General features: G+C 45.6%; 1 protein-coding gene across 1 annotated transcript in view; it reads right to left on the bottom strand.

Annotated features, from left to right (window-relative positions):
* Positions 1 to 20,284, bottom strand: part of LOC141049460 (G-protein coupled receptor 54-like) — a 168,307-nt gene that overhangs the window by 105,058 nt on the left and 42,965 nt on the right. The window contains exon 3 of the mRNA XM_073545936.1: positions 14,874 to 15,009. Coding sequence (XP_073402037.1) covers positions 14,874 to 15,009 — 136 coding nt within the window. The remainder of the gene's footprint in view (positions 1 to 14,873; positions 15,010 to 20,284) is intronic.

Below are 20,284 nucleotides of genomic sequence, written 5' to 3'. Positions count from 1 at the left end.
CCACTCACAAAGAGAGATATATCATAAATAAGTAATAAATTTTATTAAGTAAATTCATATCATAGATAAATAAACGAACAAAATACAATTAAGAGGATGGAATGTATACCCAAGTGAAATACACACAAATACAGGAATAAAGGGATAGATACAGGTAATGGTAAAGTGCAAAAATATATCAGCATGTAAGCATATATCCACCTAGACTCCTAATGGTCTGTAAAGTGCAGAGTGCCATATAGAGGGGAAAAAAACCCATGCTGGTAATAACATGTAACATGAGCACATACCCATTTAATCACCTGTTCAAAGAATTCCTGGAGTCCAAGAAAAAGAGAGGTGCAGAAGCAGACCAGGAATGGCATGGAGGCCAGCGTGACAGGCCTCAGCGGGAAGTCTATGCCACCAGGGACCGGTCACTGCCTGACAAGTTTCAGTCTATGTCCAGGAAGACCCAGAGTGCTGACTGCATCGGTCAAGACTCAGAGACCAGACATCGCCTGTCAAGAGACGAGGCAATTTCTTTCTGCTCCGGGCCCAGGAGACATTCACTAACGGTCAAGCTGTGAAGACGACTAGTGAAGCACGCCTCTGATTACATAGGGACAGTGCGAGTGACCAGAGCCGTCCCTTCCAGCTTTAACATTCCAGGGCTAGCCAGATTCAGGACAACAGGTTGGGAGATGGCCAGTGGGTGCTTGGGATGCTCAATCTGCTTTAAATTACTTCATCATAAAGACTTGGGGCCCACTGGGTAAACACACTGGCCACTGCTATGGCCAGAGTAAGAGAAAGAACCTACGTGGTAACTCTAGTTAACAAGTGTGCTTCCCTTGAGAAGACGACATTAGTATTATATAGTAAAGAACTTTAGTTTTTATTTCACTCATATCCTTACTTGTTTTATTGTTGATTTGCCTTATTATCACCAACTGTTTAGAATTACTGTAAATTACCTTTGTAGTTAAACAGAATTTTATAATTCACTGACTGTTCCTGCCTTATTTTCTCTGTGCATTGCATCCAGTCACCTGCATTACAACCCCTGTCAAAAATTATGGAATCACTGGCCTTGGAGGATGTTCATTCAGTTGTTTAATTTGATAGAAAAAAAGCAGATCACAGACAGGGCACAAAACTAAAGTCTTTTCAAATGGCAACTTTCTGGCTTTAAGAAACACTAAAAGAAATCAAGAACAAAAAATGTGGTAGTCAGCATTGGTTAGTTTTTTAAACCAAGCATAGGGGAAAAATTATGGAATCACTCAATTCTGAGGAAAAAATTATAGAATCACCCTGTAATTTTTTATTCCCAAAATTAACACCTGCATCAAATTAGATCTGCTCGTTAGTCTGCATCTAAAAAGGAGTGATCACACCTTGGAGAGCTGTTGCACCATGTGGACTGACATGAATCATGGCTCCAACATGAGAGATGTCAATTGAAACAAAGGAGAGGATTATCAAACTCTTAAAAGAGGGTAAATCATCATGCAATGTTGCAAAAGATGTTGATTGTGTCATGTCGGACACTGTTCACACCAGGGTGTCCGGCAGACAGCGGTAATACCCTGTTGGGTATTCTGTTCCAGTCGGGATAGGGTTAACCAGGTTGTCATGCTGGCTGAGGGCTGGGCCATGCCCTTGGTCTTTAAATAGTTCGTCCTGACTATGGGCGTCGCCGACTATAGCTTTAGCCTAGTGCTAGCAATACCGGTCAGCAGTGGTGGTGTTGGAGCGTCTGATATCTGGTGCAGTATATCCCTCAGTGGTTCTTTCTCCAATCTGTTATATATATATTTGGTTGCCCTTGCACATTATTGTATTCCCTTGTGTATTAACTTTGTGGTGTTTCTTTTACCCCTGTCCATACGTATTTGTGGGGTCTGGTGTCTGGTCCCCTCACTGGGTGGAGGGTGGTGGGTTCAGCTTAGGGCAGGACAGGAGACAGGGACAGGGTGGAGGCTCAGGCAAGCACACCTTCAGTGTAAACCCTGGGTAGAGGGACAGACAGGGTTCCCCTAGTCTGAGGGACATCGCAGGGGTCCCGGGGTTTTTGCCTAAAGTAACCTAGGCATACCATGACATTATAGTCGGCCCAAATAATAAAGTGAGAGAAAAAAAAAAAAAAAAAAGGTATAGATAGGGAATATAGGGGTTACTTACTATGGATCCTATACTTTCCCTAACCAAGCAGATGGAGGCTCTATCCATACAGGTCACTGAACTCAGGGGGGCGGTCCAGCAACAAAGCCTGTCAGCTCCTGCGGTACCTGCTGAGGCTGCAGCCAGGGCAGCTGAGCCCAAGTTTCCCCTTCCTGAACGATTTGCTGGTGATCGTGGTAAGTTCACGGTGTTTCGTGAATCATGCAAATTGTATTTCCGTATGCGTCCACATTCCTCAGGTAATGAGGCTCAACGTGTGGGCTTGGTGATTTCTTTGCTGAGTGGTGACCCACAGGCTTGGGCCTTTTCACTCCCTTCAGACTCACCGGCATTTGAGTCTGTAGATTTTTTTTTCTCTGCTCTGGGTTTGATCTATGACGATCCAGATAGATTAAACTTAGCAGAGTCTAAGATACGCTCACTACTACAGGGTGATCGACCAGCTGAGGATTACTGCACGGAATTCCGGCGCTGGGCGGTGGACACGCAGTGGAATGACCCTGCGCTTAGAAGTCAATTTTTGCATGGGGTTTCTGGAAGGGTTAAACAGACTCTCCTAATGTACGAGACTCCCACCTCTCTGGAGGCTGCGATGGCACTTGTAGTATGCATAGACCGACGTCTCCGTCAGGGGGCGCTGGTTTCGTTGCCTCCGGGAGGTGGGGGAGTGATCGGTGAGGTTGCCGCGGGTGTATCCGTGGAAACATGCAGATCGCTGGTATAGCACAGTCACCGAGTAACAAGCCTAAACGTCCTTGGCACAGAAGGCAGGGGCTCTGTTTTTTTTGTGGCAAAGGAGGACATTTTATTAACGCTTGCCCCCTGGTACCTAAGAAGGGCGCGCCGGCGGAAAACTGATAGGCTCAGAGGGTTTGGAGGAGTCTAGTCTGAGCCTTTGTGTATCCTCCGTCATGGTTTCCCAGTGTATGCTCCCTGCTAGGGTGGTACTTGGGGGCAAATGCTCTCTATTACAGTATTTATTGATAGTGGCTCAGCTGCCAATCTCATTGATGAGAGGTTCGCTCATACAGCGGTATTTCCGGTGGAGAAATTGCCGAACCCCATCCGGGTGGTTACCATCAATGCTTCCCCGTTGTCTCAAGGGGAGATCACAGAGTGTGTGTTGGATATACAACTCCACATCGGAGTATTACACTCAGAGCGGGTAACTTGTAAGGTGCTTAGTAACTTACCGGCTCAGATGGTTCTGGGCTTTCCATGGTTGTCAATACATAATCCTGTTATTGATTGGAAGACCCAGGACATAATTCAGTGGAGCAGGGAGTGTCAGGAGAGGTGCCTGGCTACATGTATTTCCGCTTTGACCCCCAGTATCCCGGAGCCGTTGCTGGATTATGCGGATGTATTTTCTGAGAAGGGTTGTTCGGAACTACCACCGCATCGCCCCTATGACTGTGCTATTAGGTTGAAACCAGAGGCCAAGTTACCTAAAGCTAGAATGTTTAATATCTCAGGTCCCGAGAGGCTAGCTCTCAAGGAATACATTGCGGATAGCCTGAGCAAGGGTCATATTAGACCTTCCTCTTCTCCTCTGGCTGCTGGCTTCTTCTTTGTTAAAAAGAAGGATGGCGGTTTACGCCCGTGTCTGGATTTCAGAGAACTCAACCAGATTACGGTCCGTGATCCTTACCCTATGCCACTTATACCCGATTTATTCAACCAAGTGGTTGGTGCCAGGTGGTTCTCCAAACTGGACCTCAGGGGGGCGTACAATCTTATAAGAGTCCGTCAGGGGGATGAGTGGAAGACAGCGTTCAATACCCCTGAGGGTCACTTTGAGAGTTTGGTAATGCCGTTTGGGTTGACTATGGCACCGGCGGTCTTTCAACACTTCATTAATGATGTCTTCTCTCAGTTGTTGGGGAGGTTCGTTATAATTTATCTTGACGACATCCTCATTTTCTCTCGCGACCATGATACACATATAGAGCATGTTAGACAGGTTCTGCAGTTGCTCAGAGAGAACAGGCTCTGTCAAGCTTGAAAAATGTGTGTTTTTCGTACAGGAGCTACCGTTCTTGGGTTATATAATCTCCGCCTCAGGTTTTAAGATGGACACCGCAAAGGTGCAGGTGGTACTACATTGGGATCGGCCTGATAATCTTAAGGCGCTTCAGCGATTTCTTGGCTTCTCCAATTACTATAGGAAATTTATTAAGAACTTCTCTATGATTGCCAAACCACTGACTGACATGACTAAGAAGGGTACCGACTTTTCTGACTGGTCTGAGCCTGCGGTACAGGCGTTTGAATTCCTCAAGAATAGTTTTGCCTCAGCGCCCATTCTGGTGCAGCCCGATGTCTCCTTACCGTTTGTCGTGGAGGTGGATGCGTCGGAGGTTGGAGTGGGGGCTGTACTGTCTCAGGGCCCTTCTTGGGCCAAGTTGCATCCGTGTGCCTTCTTCTCCAAGAAGCTGTCGCCTGCGGAGCGTAATTATGATATTGGCAACAGGGAACTATTGGCCATCAAATTGGCATTTGAGGAGTGGCGACACTTCTTGGAGGGGGCTGTTCATCAGATTACTGTGATAACCGACCATAAGAATTTGCTTTATTTAGAATCTGCTAAGCGCCTGTCCTCCAGACAGGCTCGCTGGGCATTATTCTTCACCCGGTTCAACTTCATTGTTACCTATCGACCTGGGTCGAAGAATGTTAAGGCAGACGCTTTATCCAGGTGTTTTCCTGGTGGAGAGTTATGTGAAGAGCCGGTGCCTATTCTCCAAAAGGGTGTGGAGGTATCTGCCATCACGACAGATTGAGGCAGAGATTGCGGAGGTTCAGGAGGTGGTAACGCCGGGGTTGCCTGCTAATAAATCTTTTGTGCCGCTACATCTACGCTCTAGAGTGTTGGGCGAACATCACGACACGGTACTGGCAGGTCATCCAGGGGTTAAGAGCACTCTGGAACTGGTATCGCGTCGTTTTTGGTGGCCTAAAATCCGGCAGGATGTGGCCTCATATGTGGCTGCCTGTACCACGTGCGCACGGGCCAAGACTCCTCGTTCCCGTCCCGCTGGTAGCTTGCAGCCTCTCGGGGTGCCCAGTAAGCCATGGACTGAGATTTCCATGGATTTTATTACTGACTTGCCCGCCTCGGCAGGGAACTCTGTCATTTTGGTAATTGTTGATAGGTTCTCCAAAATGTCACATTTCGTTGCTTTACCGTCTTTGCCCAATGCTAAGACTCTTGCTCAGATATTTATTTGCGAGGTGGTCAGACTTCATGGTGTCCTGTCTGACATTGTGTCTGATCGAGGTACGCAGTTTGTGGCAAAGTTTTGGAGAGCTTTTTGTTCTCGCCTTGGAATCAAATTATCTCATTCATCGGCTTTCCACCCTCAGTCGAATGGACAGACTGAGCGGATGAACCAAAACCTGGAGCAATACTTGCGCTGCTTTATTTCCGACAATCAGGAAGAGTGGTCAGCGTTTCTTCCTCTGGCAGAATTCTCAATAAACAACCATTGCCAGGAATCGTCTGGGGAATCTCCTTTTTTTTTGTGTGTATGGTCAACATCCTCAATTTTGCACCTTGCGTCAGGGGTGCTCAGTTGGCGTCCCTGAAGAGGACCAGTTGGGAGCTCAATTGTCGTCTGTTTGGAGGAGAGTCAAGCAGCGCTTGTTGAAGGTGGGTTCCAGGTACAAACGGGTGGCTGACTGCAGACGTGTGCCAGGTCTGGACCTGTGTGTGGGTGATTGGGTGTGGTTATCTACTAGGAACATTAAGCTCAAGATACCGTCACTTAAGTTGGGTCCCAGGTTCATTGGCCCATTTAGAATCTCCGCAGTGATCAACCCAGTGGCATTTCGTTTGGAGTTGCCGGCTGTGTATAAGATTCATAATGTATTTCACAAAGCATTGCTAAAGAAGGTCATGGGTTTGGTGGATGGTTCCCCCGGGCCACCACCTCCCGTCTTGGTGGATGGCGCATTGGAATTTGAGGTGTCCAAAGTGGTGGACTCTAGGGTTGTGCGTCGCACTCTACAGTACCTGGTCCACTGGCGTGGCTATGGTCCTGAGGAGAGGACATGGGTGCCGGCCTCTGACATTCATGCTGATCGACTGGTTACTATGTTCCATCGTCGCCATCCGGACAAGCCAGGTCCTCGACATGGTGAGGTTCCGGAGGTCCCTCGTAGAAGGCGGGGTACTGTCATGTCGGACACTGTTCACACCAGGGTGTCCGGCAGACAGCGGTAATACCCTGTTGGGTATTCTGTTCCAGTCGGGATAGGGTTAACCAGGTTGTCATGCTGGCTGAGGGCTGGGCCACGCCCTTGGTCTTTAAATAGTTCGTCCTGACTATGGGCGTCGCCGACTATAGCTTTAGCCTAGTGCTAGCAATACCGGTCAGCAGTGGTGGTGTTGGAGCGTCTGATATCTGGTGCAGTATATCCCTCAGTGGTTCTTTCTCCAATCTGTTATATATATATTTGGTTGCCCTTGCACATTATTGTATTCCCTTGTGTATTAACTGTGTGGTGTTTCTTTTACCCCTGTCCATACGTATTTGTGGGGTCTGGTGTCTGGTCCCCTCACTGGGTGGAGGGTGGTGGGTTCAGCTTAGGGCAGGACAGGAGACAGGGACAGGGTGGAGGCTCAGGCAAGCACACCTTCAGTGTAAACCCTGGGTAGAGGGACAGACAGGGTTCCCCTAGTCTGAGGGACATCGCAGGGGTCCCGGGGTTTTTGCCTAAAGTAACCTAGGCATACCATGACAGATTGTTCACCGTCAGCTGTGTCTAAAATCTGGACCAAATACAAACAACATGGGAAGAGTGTTAAAGGCAAACATACTGGTAGACCAAGGAAGACATCAAAGAGTCAAGACTGGAAACTTAAAGCAATATGTCTCCAAAACAGGAAATGTGCAACAAAACAAATGAGGAACGAATGGGGGGAAACTGGAGTCAATGTCTGTGACCGAACTGTAAGAAACCACCTAAAGGAAATGGAATTTACATACAGAAAAGCTAAATGAAAGCCATCATTAAACCTAAACAGAAAAAAAATAAGGTTACAATGGGCTAAGGAAAAGCAATCGTGGACAATGGATGACTGGATGAAAGTCCTATTCAGTGATGAATCGTGAATCTGCATTGGGCAAGATGATGATGCTGGAACTTTTGTTTGGTGCCGTTAAAATGAGATTTATAAAGATGACTGCTTGAAGAGAACATGCAAATTTCCACAGTCATTGATGATATGGGGCTGCATGTCAGGCAAAGGCACTGGGGCGATGGCTGTCATTACATCTTCAATAAATGCACAAGTTTACGTTGATATTTTGGACCCTTTTCTTATCCCATCAATTGAAAGGATGTTTGGGGATGATGAAATCATTTTTCAAGATGATAATGCATCCTGCCATAGAGCAAAAACTGTGAAAACATTCCGTGAAAAAAGACACACAAGGTCAATGTCATGGCCTGCAAATAGTCCAGATCTCAATCCAATTGAAAATCTTTGGTGTAAGTTGAAGAAAATGGTCCATGACAAGGCTCCAACCTGCAAAGCTGATCTGGCAACAGCAATCCCAGAAACTTGGATCCAGATTGATGAGGAGTACTGTTTGACACTCATTAAGTCCATGCCTCAGAGACTGCAAGCTGTTATAAAAGCCACAAAATACTAGTGATGTGTTGGAGTGTTTTTTTGTTTGTTTGTTTTTCATGATTCCATAATTTTTTCCTCAGAATTGAGTGATTCCATAATTTTTCCACTATGCTTGGTTTAAAAAAGTAACCATTGCTGACTACCACAATTAACTAATCCTATAGTTATATTGTAAATAAACACACAGCAAGAATAAAGTATTTTATTTGAAATAAAAACAAAACACACTTTTCCTTTTTTTATTTAAAAATAACAAAAAAATCGCTTGTTTCCTGTAATAAAGAAAAAATAAAAAATAACATTATCCCTCACCTGACCGTTTTTCTGTCCCATGAAGTAATCCACGTCTGGGGATTAATAGTTTTCAACCTTGATGGTGCCAAGATGCGACCATCCAGGCTAAGGCTGGGTTCACACGTCGCTTTTTTTTGCGGCGTTTTTAACGTGCGATTTTGCCGCGGAAACGCTAAAAAACAGCATCCCATGCAATCCTATGGGATTCCGCAATGCTGTGGATTTTCCCGTGGCAGAATCGCATCGCGGAAAAATACGCAGCATGCTCATTAATTTGCGGAATCCTGCACCCATAGGATTGCATTGTTCCACTTACTTCCCGCATGTGGCTGTGCCCACCATGCAAAAAGTAAGCAGAACTTTTGTGGATGGTACCCACGGTCCGGAGGAGAGGAGACTGTCCTCCGGGCTCTGAGTTCCATATCCCTGTAAAAAAATAGAATAAAAAATAAAAAATGGTGTCATATTCAACTTCCAGCGTCCCGCGCAGCCTTCCCGGGCCTGTGATGCTTCCATTCTCAGTAATGCCTTGCGAGACCTTTGATGACGTCGCGGTCTCGCGATAATGTAGCGGTCCCTATTCCTCGCGAGACCGCTACATTATCGCGAGATCGTGACGTTATCCAAGGTCTCGCAAGGCATTACTGGGAATGGAAGCATCACTGAGGCCTGGGGACGCTGCGCGGGATGTCAGAAGGTGAATATAACACCATTTTTTATTTATTTAACTATTTTTAACATTATATCTTTTACTATTGATGCCGCATAGGCAGCCTCAATAGTAAAAAGTTGGTCACACTCGTCAAACACTGTGTTAGATGAGTGTGACCAACCTGTCAATCAGGTCTCCAAGTGATGCTACAGATCGCTTTGAAAACGCTAGCATTCTCCAAGCTAATTACGCTTGCAAACCGCTAGTTTTTCCGCGGGAAAATCGTGGGAATTTAAAATGCGATTTTCCCGTGGAATGGAATTCCGGAATTCTCACGGTAACTTCTGCGAGAGTTCCGCTACGTGTGCACATAGCCTAAGGAACACTGATGAATGAGCTGCTGCGAGCGCAGCATCAGTGAGCAGTGGTGACGTCATTGAGGTCACTGCTGTTCACTGAGGCTGCATTCCCAGCTGGGAAAATGAATTGTGGTGACCTCCCTCTGGTGAGATTACCGTTAGCACAGTGAGAAAAAGTCTTACGGTGCAGAGGTGAGTTCACCGCAGTTTACCGAACATTCCCCTTCTGAGGAAGACTGACCGAAACGCATGTATATGGGTGACGCTGTCCTGATTCGTGCCTCTGGGTAATGTTAATTATTTACTAACATCCTTTAAACCATACACTGCTTTGATTATGTAATCACTATTATCCCTATTTAACTTCTTTTTTTATGTATCGCTGACATTACTACAATTATATGTGCATTATGGTGCCAGGCTAACCATTTAGAACTCAACGTAAAGAAAACCAGGGAGCTGGTGTTGAGTTATGGAAGGTGCATGAAGGATTGCTTACCTATCACTATTGATGGTCAGGATGTGGAGATGGTGGAGAATTTCAAATATTTGGGGGTTCACCTGGACAGCAAGCTTGATTGGAGGTGCCATATGGAGAAGGTTTGCAAGAAAGGGATGAGTAGACTTTACTTCCTAAGGAAGTTAAGGTCGTTTAATGTGTGTAGCAAAATGCTTGAAATGTTCTACCAATCCATTGTGGCGAGTGCAATCTTTGATGCAATTATATGCTGGGGTAGTAGTGTGCGCACAGCTGACGCGAATAAGCTGAATAAACTTATCAAGAAGGCTAGTGCGGCGGTGGGTCTACAACTCAGGACTTTCGAGGAGGTATTAGAGGATAGAATTACTAAGAAATGCAAGGCTATAATGAGCAACAATACACACCCGCTCTATGAACTGTTTGCGAAGCATAAGAGCACATTCAGCAAGCGTCTACTCCAACTAATGTGTAAAAAGGAAAGATATAGAAAATCGTTTGTTCCGACAGCTGTGGGGATGTTTAACAAATGTATAAGTGTAAAGCATCCCAAGACTAAATGAAGTTCAAAGTGTATGGGGGGGAATTGGTGAGTTACAAGTACCAGTCTATCCGCATCTGCTGTCCATATAGACTTATTTTGTAAAGTGTGTATTGTTCTTGTAATGTTCTTGATCTTTGTTCTGCTGCTGTAATACTGTAATTTCCTCCGGGATCAATAAAGTTTATCTAATCTAATCTAATCTAATCATACCAATGTGCAGATTCATTGATAGGAGGTCTGTCTGCTTTAATGTTCTATGTTCGATACCTACTGAGGTGCATTTTTGCTGAGCATATTGATACCGCTGGCTGTGCAGCATGTACTTATGATGACCCCCCCCCCCCCCCGTTATCTCCCAGCAACTGTCTATGTAAAGGATTCAATGCTATCTTTACACAATGTGTGACTCTGTTCAGCAGAATCTGGAGTTATCATTGCTGACAGGAATATATATATATATATATATTTACACGCTCTAAAGATAATATAAAACTTTTAAGGTGTCTATCCTATTTATAGTATATGTTTATAGAATTAGACAACCAAAGACATCCATGTTTTCTTCTGAACAATGAGTCATAGCAAAATCAATATTTCCTTACACAGTGATACTTGATACTGATGATACTGAATTTTTGAAAACTGCATCTCAGACACGTTTCTTGTCAGTGTTTTTTTTTGTTGTTCTCTACTCTGGTATTTGACATCTATGGATTTTAATGTGTTTTATTTATATCAATAAAAATTGTCCATTTAATTGGAGGTTTCTTCTTTCGACATAGGTTTTTGTTGACACTACAGACCTTCTTATCACTTTGTTAAGCGCATGATAGGCTCACAAATATTAAGTTGAGGGTGCCAACAATTTTGTCCAAACCATTTTTGGGGTTTTATGTGAAGTTATATCCAATTTGCCTTATTTTGTGTTGTTCCAATACACACAAATTAATTAAACACGTATAGCAAAACGTATAATTGCAACAATTTTCTTGGACAAATACTTTGTGGGACAATTTCAAGGGTGCCAACACTTTCGTTCATGACTGTATACGTTCTTTTTTGTTATATATAAATGTGTATTTATGGGTATAATATTTTTCTTGTATTTTTTTATTATTTTATAATTTATAAAATACATATTTTTTAAACTTTGTTTTTACTTATTTACTTACTCCCTTTATGGAACTTTATTTTTTATCACTCTGATCGCCTGTATAATGCACTGCAATGCACAAGCATTGCAATACTTTATACCTGTCAGTGTTACACTGACAGAAGCTTTTTATAAAAGCCTGTTATAAAAGTCTATTAGAAGCCTATTTTAGACCATGCTGTCAGCATGGTCTAACAGGCTTGCCATAGCTGATTACAGGTAGGCCATCTCATGACTTCAGGCTGCCTTGACGATGATATGACCTTCGCAATGATGTTGCAAGGATGCCGATCAGACAACATTTAGTTGTGGGCACCACTCCTTGCTCTGAGAGCCAGGACTCGGCTATTACATAATCCGAGCTCCCAGTGGCGATTGCGCGGGCACAGCTTGTGTACCGTGCATGATCGCCATGATGTACCTATATGACATTGGTCAGGAACCCCTGACAGCTTAACATTTACTTGTAATTAAAAATAGGGGACCCCCAAAAAATTGACTTGAGGTCACCCCTATTTTTATTAACCAGCAAAGTCTAAGCAGACAGTTGCAGGCTGATATTAATAGGCTGGGAAGGTCCATGGATATTGGCCCCTTCCCAGGCTAATAACCTCAGCCACCCCACAAATGGTGCATCCGTTAGATGTGCCAATTCTGGCACTTAGACTTGACTCTTCTTGTTTGCCCTGGTGCAGTGGCAGTGGGTTAGTAACTGAGAGGTGTCTGTTAGGCACCCTCTTTACTAACCCCGTAGTCAAAATAAATACACACTTAAAAGTACTTTATTTGTAAAAATCACCACCCAACAATTTCCCTGTTTCACCCATTTATTAAAAAGAAAAATTCACAACGCCGCCATAATTCACATAGAGGTGCCACAATGACCTGCAGGGTCTCATGCTGCGCAGTAACGTTACCGCTCAGCATTCCGACTCTGTCCTCTGTGTGACCGCACCAGGGCAATAATAACAGCTAGAAGGATAACATTATTTAAAGAGTAACCGCACAAAAAAGAAAAAAAAAAAAAAAAAAGTAAGCACACCTTTAGTATAATATTAATGCACAGGTGCACAAATTCGCTATGTGATCAATATACTAACATATACATACACGATAAGTTAGCACTCTCGACTAATGAATGCATGAGCTCCAATATTGCTGCAAAACGTTAAAAACATAAAAGTACTTTTTTATCAAAAGCCATCCAAACCAAGTCAAGGTGAGCTTTTAATATGGATGGTGGTTAACCAATGTCTTAACCCTCTATGTGCCAAAATAGCCTCAGGTGAATGGGTAATGAAAATAAAGTGAGGTATAGCTATAGTATATTGGACACATGGCATATGTGTGCACCTGTGCATTAACTTAATACTAAATGTGTGTGGGCCCTATTTTTTCTTTTGTATACAGTACATATCGGGGGGAATGGCCCCCTCCAAGGCTCAGCACTTTTACCCTCTCATCTTTCCCAAATAAGGCTGCAATTCTGAGCTATGCCTAGTTTCCTTTTCACTCCATGTTCACCTGCGGCTGTTTTGGCACATAGAGAGGTAAGACATATATTGGCTAGGGACCATACATATTAAAACAGGGTTCCCCAACTCCAGTCCTCAAGGCCTACCAACAGATCATGCTTTCAGGATTTCCTTTGTATTGCACAGGTGAAGCAATTATCACCTGTGCAATACAAAGGAAATCCTGAAAACATGATCTGTTGGTAGGCCTTGAGGACTGGAGTTGGGGAACCCTGTAATAAAAGGTCACTGTCCTTGACCAGGTTGAATGGCTTTTGCACTCTTTGATAAAAAAAAGAAAATGCCAAGTACCTCTTTACGTTTTTAACGTTTTGCAGCAATAATGGAGTTCATGAATTCATTAGTTGTAGTGTGATGATGCATGGTGTGTATATATATATATATTTACATAGTATCGGTCACTTTTATTTCATAAATGAATAGTACACATGAAAATAAGCAACTTTGTAACATATTTTATCAGCAGAATCTGCTTCTTTCACAGCCAAAAGTGATCAGTGATTATCAAAATTCTCAATTCTGAGGTAAAAATCCATATTCAGTGAAGACAGACTTTCCCATTATTGAGATAGGGGATGGCAGTTGCCATAGATGCATTTCTATGTAGATGAGAGGAGGGAGGAGCTTGAGACTGAGCACCTCCCTCCTCCTCCTATTTATATAGAATCTAATCCGCACCAACTGCCATCCCCTATCTCAGTAATGGGAAAGTCTGTCTTCACTGAATCCAGATTTCAACTCAGAATTGGGAATTTTAATAAAGACTGATCAATTTTGACAGTGAAACAAGCAGATTTCACTGATAAGATATATTACAAAGTTATTTCATGTATGCTATTGATTTGAAGAATAAAAATAAAACTTAGGTTAATGGTTTAAAACAACATGGGACAGAGCATCAAAAGTTTGTTGACAGATTCTGGACTACCTCAAAAATTTTGGAGTGAAGCCACTATGACAGCAACTACTGTAATTTACAAAACAGGCTCTTCTCCAAAACAGAGGAGAAAGCCCTACATGCACTGTAACATGGTGAGAAGTCTAGTGTAAAAAATACATTAGCATTTTTGGATTCAGGGTATATGTCTATTTTGCAAAAGAAAAATGTACAGTTTGATCTCCATTCTTGGCAAAATCTTTGGATTTTTTTTAAAAAGATGCTATCCTGTAGTTTCTCAATAAAAGTAACCCTATAACCCAGCATCAAAATGATTTATAAAGGATCAGTTTGAATAAACTAATCTGATCTGATTCTATGGGGATGAATGTTCCAGACTGGATCAGGGTAAAGCAGTAGATGAAAACAAAAGGAGACATAGTGTTTAGTTGGGTTAACAACTGGCTTACTGATAGGAAATAGAGAAGGGTTATTAATTGGAAACACTGATAGGGTAACAGAGTGGTATAATAGGCGTCAGTATTGGGCCTTCTTCTATTTATTTTATTTATTAATGATCTTGGTAAAGGTGTAGAATTTCAGAGCAGAATTATAATATTTGCAGATCATGACAAGCAAGGTAATCTACACAGAGAAGAAATATTCCAGAGGGATTTAGGTAAGATGGAGGCTTTAGAGTAGATATAATGTTTTGATCACCTGGAACAGCCATCATCTGCCTGGAAAGATGTGGGCGCGCACGAAAAACAGAGAGTCAGCATATGATGCACCAGTATATCTTATCTTGGTAAGGAGTTAAAGGTTATAAGCACTAGATTTTGGATATAGGACATTTATTCAGGAAACTAGTATTATTGCCATATTTGGAGTCAAGAAGGAATTGTTCCTCTAATATGAAGCAATTAGGATTTATATTATAGGGTTTTTGCCTTCCTCTGGCTCAACATTTTAGGTGAGAGGTTGAATTGAATAGACTTGTGTCAACCTTAAAACTATGAAATTATGAAAATGTAGCTTTTTATATCAAGATTGTGTACATTATCTCCACCAATCAACTTATTTCCTTCTTCAGTGTTAGAAATATCAGACAATAAACAATACAAGTTACAAAAGATCTAAAACAATATTAATCAATATTAATTATTCTTGTTACCTATCCAAATTCCCAGACTGATAGCCATGGCTAAGCGACCAGTGCGACGACGCAAAGATTGCAATGGATATACTGTCACATAGCACCGATCAACACTCATTGCTGTAAGGGTTATACAGGTTGCCTGGGCTGTAACCTGGAAAAACAAATATGGAAATAATTTTCACACAACAATAAAGAAGATAGTAATTCAATAACATTCCACAAAATGGCAAATAAGTTACAAGTCTTGTCTTAGCATCTTAATACAGTCTTTACTCATAACTCCCAACTATCCCAGATCCAACAGGACAGTCTAGAATTTGGGGAGTTGTCCTGCTGTCAAGACACAGACAACAGATACAATTAAAGAAAATGGTAGAGCAAAGAACCGTCAAACCTTTGCTCCAAAATTCCATGAATGTACAGACAAAGAGACCCACAAGGTCATGTAGCAATTTCAGGCCTGGGCAGCAGAGATCAGCTCATCCATCAGAGCATGGATACAGGGAAGTGTTTTGCTTGCATAATGGCCACTGTGGAGGGGCTATGGGGGCATCAAACTGAATTGATGAGGCTGTAGGGGTAACATCATACTGTGTGTGGAGGATTTTGAGAGCATCACAATGTGGGAGACTGTGGTTGTATCATACTGTATGTGGGGGGGGCAGGGGCTACCATAGCATAACTGTATATAGTAAAAATCACTGACCCAATTGAAGTCTATTCACAGACTGGGTTTCAAGGGAGCTCCATGATAGCAGGCATGGGGGTCAGCAGCAGGCTCCTGCTGCCATAGCAACCAATTGGCTCCTTGTGACTGGGTTGTGCTGTGGTTGATGGGCAGACAGAATGATGCAATCCCTTGAGCTGTTAATGCCGTTATTAGAGATTGACAGCAGCTGTTACACCGCCATCTGCCCTCCAGCCCTGGGATACTTACCTCGCTCCTCAGAGTGCCGCGGGCCAGGCTCCTCCGGGGGTCTCTCCTCCACTTCTGGCTTGGCAGGCACAGAGGGTCCCATCCATGGGGTTCGCGCACCCGACTGCTTAGGCTGTGGCCGTGTGCCTCCTATGCTTCTTATGCAGCCTGACTCGGAAGTACCCTCCTCCGCGCGGCTGCAACAAGTATATCGGGCCGCTTCCTGTTTTAGGAAGTGCCTGATTATTACCTTTGCATCTGTGCTTGACCAATCTTGGTTCCAGCACGGGTGCTCCTCTATATTCAGGTCCCAGTGTGCATCCTAGTGCACTATGCTCTCCTACTTTCAGCGTGCTTCCCAGTGCACGCAATGCACTCTCCTGTGTCCAGCGTGCTTCCCAGTGCATGCTCTGCACTCTCCTGTATCCAGCATGCTTCCCAGTGCACGCTCTGCTCTCTCCTGTATCCAGCGTGCTTCCCAGTGCGTGCTCTGCACTCTCCTGTATCCAGTGTGCTTCCCAGTGCATGCTCTCCTGTATGTACTCTGCACGCTCCTGTACTCCGCGTGCTTTCTCCAGAACCCAGTGTGCTTCTCCGTACTCGCCCTGCTAACTTCGGTTTCTTGTGTGCCTTCTTCCCTAGCCTCCTTCAAGCTGGCCTTCAGGTACCAGCAGTAGTGGTACTTTACCCCATGGGTCTGCCCCTGATGCTCCCTGTATAGGGGGTGGTCCACACTAGGTCAGCTCGCCCAGGGTGGGTTGGTATCACGGCCCAGAGGGTGCACTCCAGGAGACGTAACAGCAGCATTTAACAGGTTAACTGTGTCATAACCATTATTTATTCGGTCGTCCATGACAGCACCACCTGAGAGAGGGGATCCGCCCTTTAGGAACAGGAAACCTACAGATACAAAAAGGGTGGCACCTCTCCCACGCATCAGTTGGTTTCCTGTTCCTAGAGGACAGGACTCTCTACAGATCATCCGTCATGGAATCTTCATTGAATACCCAGGCTGGCTGACCGACCCAGGTAGCGAGGGGGTCTCCTACCTCGGTCAGTGTGGGGTCCCTGGAAGCGCCACGGTGGGGCCGGGTAGGTCACCACGGCAGTGGACGAAGCAGGTGGAGTAGGGGTCCGGTGGATGCCGTCTCCAAAGCCAGCACCTGGTATGTATGCCCCGGTGCACTTCCCCAGGCCCGGTCCTTCCGGTCGGTGCTGTCCCCTGGCCGGGCTCATGGCGGCGGGCGCGGGGGGGGGCTGGCACTCCGGGCAGGGCTGCGCGGCTCCTTCGCGCGCGCTCCCGCAGGGCTCTGTGAGCGGCGGAAGTGACGCGGCGGAAGGGGCGGAGCGATAGCGCCGATACCGGAAGTCGGGTGCCGGCCGACCTCCGGCGCGCGCCGCGGGTGCATGCCGGTCCGGGGGTCGCGCGGCGACCCGGCGCAAGGGGGGCCGGAGCATGGGGGAGGGAACGCAAAGCCGGGTGGGTGGTGCTATGGCAAGTTGCCTGCTGACCCGGACAGGAGGCCATATAAGGCAGATGGGGACGCCGCTGGGGTGCTTCTGAAGGCCCCAGCAATGGATACGTCGGAAGCCCCCTTAGTCCAGCAGGACGAGGCGCAGGAGCGGCCGCAGAAACAGGCCAATACGAGTAGCCAGCAGAAGAAACAGAGACGAACTAGCGACCAGAGCCGCGAAAGTTCCTCCAGAAAGGACCCCCCTGCCTCCCTCCGTGATCCGGTACCTGCCTCATCTGCATGGGTAAGAGATCTCCGTGAATGTACCCTGATGCAGTGTTCCCTTATGTTCTTTTTCAGGGGAAGAAGGTTACGGGAAAACAGAAACACAGGGAATGTGCCCTCTGTAGTTCCCCCCTACCAGATGGCCACCCTAAAAAGTTATGCCAGCCATGCATACGGCAGACGGTAGGAGTTATTAAGGACAGGGAGTCCAGGGGTAGATTGTCAGGCCCTTATACTCTCCCCCGTTTATGCAGGTAGCGGAAGAGACACCTGACTTCACTTCAAACCTGAGAGACATGATCAGGGCAGAAATGAAAGCTTTACCTCAAAGAGAACCTTCTAGGAGAAGAGAGGCTAGTGGTTCAGGCTCAGAGGCCTCGGTCGCCCCTGGGAAGGGGGACAATTCCTCGGACTCCTCGGCCTCCTCGTCGTCTTCCTCGGATGAAGACTCTAGCCGGTTCTGCTTCCCCTTAGACCAGATGGACAGATTAGTGAAAGCTATACGGTCCACCATGGGGGTAGCGGAAAAAAAACTGGAACTCTCAGCACAGGACATAATGTTCGGGGGGTTGGACCCCAAAAAACGTAAAGCTTTTCCATTGAACGAAAAGGTTCAGAGCCTAATTGATAGAGAATGGAAGAGACCGGAGAAAAGGGGCTCCATGCCACCAGCCTTTAAGCGGAGATACCCCTTTGATAACCCGGTAGTAAACAGATGGGATAAAGCCCCGAAACTAGATGCAGCAGTAGCCAAAGCATCTAAAAAATCCGCCATACCGTTTGACGATATGGCCTCCCTGAAAGATCCGTTAGATAAAAAAGCGGATTCTTTCCTTAAAGGGACATGGGAGATGTCAGCAGGCGCGTTAAGACCAGCGGTAGCTGCCACCTGTACAGCCAGATCTATGATGGTCTGGCTAGATCAGCTAGATTCCGAACTAAGAGATGGAGCTTCAAGATCATCTATTCGGAAAAATTTGCCCATCATTCAAAATGCCGCGGCGTTTTTAGCCGATGCTTCTGCAGACTCTGCAAGAATGGCGGCTAAAGCCGCAGGTCTGTCTAATGCAGCGCGAAGAGCGCTCTGGTTAAAATGCTGGCCAGGAGATATTCAAGCCCGGTCCCGTCTCTGTTCCATTCCCTGCGAGGGGGAGTACCTATTTGGCCCCGTCTTGGACGAATTGTTGGAGAAAGCTGGAGATGACAAAAAGAAATTTCCCAGTCTCCCGAACCCCTCTTACAGACGTCCCTTTGCCAGGAAAGGGTTTTTCCGGAGAAGGCCGTCCAGAGATCAGGGCAGATGGGATGACAAAAAAAGGAAAGGTACAGGATTCATGTTTGGGGGAGGGCGCCAGGAAGGTCCAGCTCGGGATACGAAAAAGCCGCCCGAATGACTAGTTGCCCCAGTAGGAGGGAGACTAGCTGCCTTCTACCCATCCTGGTCTCTGATCTCCAATAGCAGCTGGATATTGGGGATAATAGCCGTGGGACTACGACTAGAGTTTTCTAGGGTTCCCCTTGATCAATTTAAAATCACCCCACTCAGGTCGTCTGCTGCAGAACAAGCTGCCCTGGAAGCCGAGGTTCATAACCTCTGCGCTAAGAAAGTCCTGATAGAGGTTCCAGAGGAAGAATGGGGGAAGGGATTCTACTCCCCTCTGTTCCTGGTCCGCAAACCGGACAGCTCCTTTAGGACAATAATTAACCTTAAGGCCCTCAACAAGTTTTTGGTCATACGTCCCTTTAAAATGGAAACGATTAAGTCTGCAATAAAATTGCTGTTCCAAAACTGCTTCATGGTGGTGTTAGATCTAAAAGACGCATACTACCATATACCCATCCATGCAGGCCATCAGCGGTTCCTCAGAGTGGCGGTTCAGTTGGATGGGTCAATTCGACATTTCCAATATGCGGCCCTCCCTTTTGGAGTGGCAGTCGCTCCCCGAGTGTTTACTAAGGTGATAGCGGAGGTCATGGCCCATCTACGTGAATCGAACATTCTGGTGATTCCCTACCTGGACGATTTTCTTATTGTAGGTAAAACGGCGAACCATTGTTTACAACAGCTACAAAAGGCAATGTCTGCCCTAGAACGGTTAGGATGGTTGCTGAACGTCAAAAAGTCCCGGTTGCAGCCAATGAAAGTCCAACAATTTTTGGGCCTAACCCTGGATTCTGAAAAACAGGAATGCCGTCTGCCTCCGGACAAGCTTGTTCGCCTCCATTATCAGATCCTGAACGCCTCCAATAACCCCACCATGTCCCTCAGAAAAGCCATGTCCCTTCTAGGCTCTCTTTCAGCCTGTATCCCGGCAGTCCAGTGGGCCCAGTTTCAGGCAAGGAAACTACAGAGCGAGGTCTTATTACATCAAAAAGTCCTTGGAGGTTACTTGGAGGGTCAGCTAACCTTATCCCGTAACACAAGGGAGTCCCTAGAGTGGTGGTTAGACAAAGATAACTTATCAAAAGGGGTGCCCTGGGAGTATAACGTAACCCGCATAGTCACCACGGATGCTAGTCCTTACGGTTGGGGAGCTCATATGGGTGAAATTTTAGTCCAGGACCAATGGCAACATCATCAGTTAAGAATGTCATCTAACCTAAAAGAATTGACAGCGGTAGAACAGGCGGCTAAAAAGCTCCTCGTGTACCTACAGGGCCATCACGTGCGAGTGTTCTCCGACAATCGGGTCACCGTGGCATACATCAATCACCAAGGCGGGACCCGTTCCAGACCCCTGATGTTTGTAGCAGAGCGGTTGTTCCAGCTA

The sequence above is a fragment of the Dendrobates tinctorius genome, unplaced genomic scaffold (assembly GCF_039654945.1).
Source record: "Dendrobates tinctorius isolate UK_male_01 unplaced genomic scaffold, ASM3965494v1 ptg000144l, whole genome shotgun sequence".
NCBI classification, from domain to species: domain Eukaryota; kingdom Metazoa; phylum Chordata; class Amphibia; order Anura; family Dendrobatidae; genus Dendrobates; species Dendrobates tinctorius.
This window is presented reverse-complemented; position numbering and strand designations above follow the sequence as displayed.